We start from the raw sequence: 2,500 nt of genomic DNA, 5'->3' as shown, positions 1-2,500 counted from the left end.
AATAAACCCACTTACGCACGGAGCAAATGACGAGAGTTTCGCCAAACCGACGAAACTAAAAGTAGACCATTAAAAAACGGGCCTGTTGATGGGATACTATTACAAAAATGGATGGTGCAGATATCCCACTAACGACAACTAAAGTGATGACAAATTTCCCGGCCATTTGTTCAACGCTTTGTTTCCTCCCTTTGCAGGCGCGGTGTTGAACTTTGGTTTAACTGTTATTGTTATTTATGTGTTATTTTATAGAACTATTATTTATATTTCATTTAATGCGCGTTATTTATGTGTCAGTTGTATTTTATCTGATGTATTTGTTATTCATATGTCACTTGAACCATTTGATATTTATGCATATTTACTCATATCTATCATCTATGTTTCATTTAACAAGCTCATATTATATATATATATATATATATATATATATATATATATATATATATATATATATATATATATATATATATATATATATATATATATATATATATATATATATATATATATATATATATATATATATATATATATATATATAAGAGCATGTTAAATGCAAAAGTTATCGTTGCCGGTATTTGATTATTCGTTTAGTCTTGATTTCACAGTGAATGCCACGCCCCCTCTCCCCTGCAGGTGTGGTGGAGGGCTGGGGCGCTGCCTGGTCTCCCGAAGGTCAAAGCAGCGATGAGGAGGACTCTGACTTGCACAGATACGTCATTGAGCACGGTAAGTACGCCACGCAAGTGTTTCTGGTAGCGCGAGGGACGCTGTAAGTATGTCAGTATTTTGTTTTGATTTTTGAGAGTAGTATTTACGATAGGGTATAAATATTGGTGCGTTCTTGATAGAAGCGGGTGGGGAGTGCAGGTTTAAAGGTCACATGCACATGATGTAGCGTCATAGCAACGGTTCTATTATATGTAGAGGTGGATTAGCTCAGTAGTAGAGCGCTGGCTTTGCAGTTGGAAGGTCCTGGGCTCGCGTCCAGAGGCTTCTCACAGTCGAGTCAGTTGTGAGTGTTGGTATTTTGACCTTATCGTGCTGGGGTTAAAGTAGGGCTTGGAAGGGACTCGCCCCCCTACCGCATCTACCTTCCCCTAATTACGTAGGTTCCTCTGTGGATATGTCCTCTACGTCCGCTTGGAAATGGGACCAAGTATAACCTTTATATATCTTTGATAATCTTGTTGTGATTAGGTATTTAGACCTTTGTTGGGGTTTAATCATTATTCATTGCATTAATCCTCTTGGATTCTTCGTTGCTCAGCAATTTATTTATATATACATATCTGTTTGATTACATGTGTTGGCTCATTGTGTGAATTAGGTGAAATGTTTTCCAAGTACACTGTCAGATTAATGAAGATTTTTTATTTTTTCTGAAATCCTTTACTTCTTTAACAGTTTATGTAATCACTTATATAAGGCAATTACCTTTATTGGTATAATCTTGAATTTAATTTCATCGTATTATATAATTTGCTGTTTATTGGTACGACAGATTTTCTCATATACAATATTCTGATGCTGTTTAAAGGTGAGCGTTTCATCAGACAGTTCACAGTTTATATAAAATAAAACTTGTCGCAGTACAAGTGAAGAGTCAATCACACGTGATACTTTCGTCAACATACACAGATTGAAATGGCTGATATGCTGGTATTTCCTTCTGTTACGCGATTTTAAAAATATTTCAGCGAAAGGAATACGCATATTTTTATCCTCGCTGCCAGCTGATAAAAAAAATATACGGTCTTAGTGATCAGATTTGCTTGGTCCAAAGCAAATGAATTATTCAGTAAGATATATCTTATCGTGTCACATCGATTCTCAGATTCCTCTAGCAGAACTCCTCAAGCTAATATGTTAATTCTCTTGCAGCATTTATTACCATGACTTATTCCGATATCTCATTGCAAGTGCATCTGTAAGTAGTGAGCTGAAGAATATTACAAACATCGAAACGACATAAAAGAACGTCCATGAATCAATTTATGAATATGATTATCTAGATATATAGACCAATAAAGAACTGCCATGAAAAAAAATATAGTTGCTTGGTAGAGAAGCTACAGATGACTTAAAGCTCCCATGTTTTCTCAAACTTTATTAAACTTACTATACATTTTTTGATGGAATTAGAAGGGAATTTTTGAGCTAGATATGAAAATGGAAAGTTGGAAACTCTAGATAAATCAGTGAATACAATGGTGATAATGAAGTAAAGACATTGAGATTATCATTATTGAAAAAAATAGTAGTAAATATAAAAATGCTAAAAATGAGTGTCACAACAAAATATCTATAACAGTAATGATAATAAGAGTAATGAAAGTGAGGAGGGGAATAAAGTTGAAAATAATGATAATAATAATAATAATAATACCAAAACTATAAAAAACAACAACAAACACAGCAACACTAACAACTACAACTGCAATGAAAATTATGATGGGAGTAATAATAGTGATGATAATGATAATAATAATAATAA

At 33.6% G+C, this 2,500-nt stretch overlaps 1 protein-coding gene across 1 annotated transcript in view; it reads left to right on the top strand.

Annotated features, from left to right (window-relative positions):
- LOC113822779 (limbic system-associated membrane protein-like) overlaps positions 1-2,500 on the top strand; it is a 114,972-nt gene that overhangs the window by 105,796 nt on the left and 6,676 nt on the right. The window contains exon 2 of the mRNA XM_070130430.1: positions 640-732. Coding sequence (XP_069986531.1) covers positions 640-732 — 93 coding nt within the window. The remainder of the gene's footprint in view (positions 1-639; positions 733-2,500) is intronic.

The sequence above is a fragment of the Penaeus vannamei genome, chromosome 15, assembly GCF_042767895.1.
Source record: "Penaeus vannamei isolate JL-2024 chromosome 15, ASM4276789v1, whole genome shotgun sequence".
NCBI classification, from domain to species: Eukaryota; Metazoa; Arthropoda; class Malacostraca; order Decapoda; family Penaeidae; genus Penaeus; species Penaeus vannamei.
The sequence above is the reverse complement of the archived record's forward strand: the minus strand, read 5'-3'. Positions and strand labels throughout refer to the sequence as shown.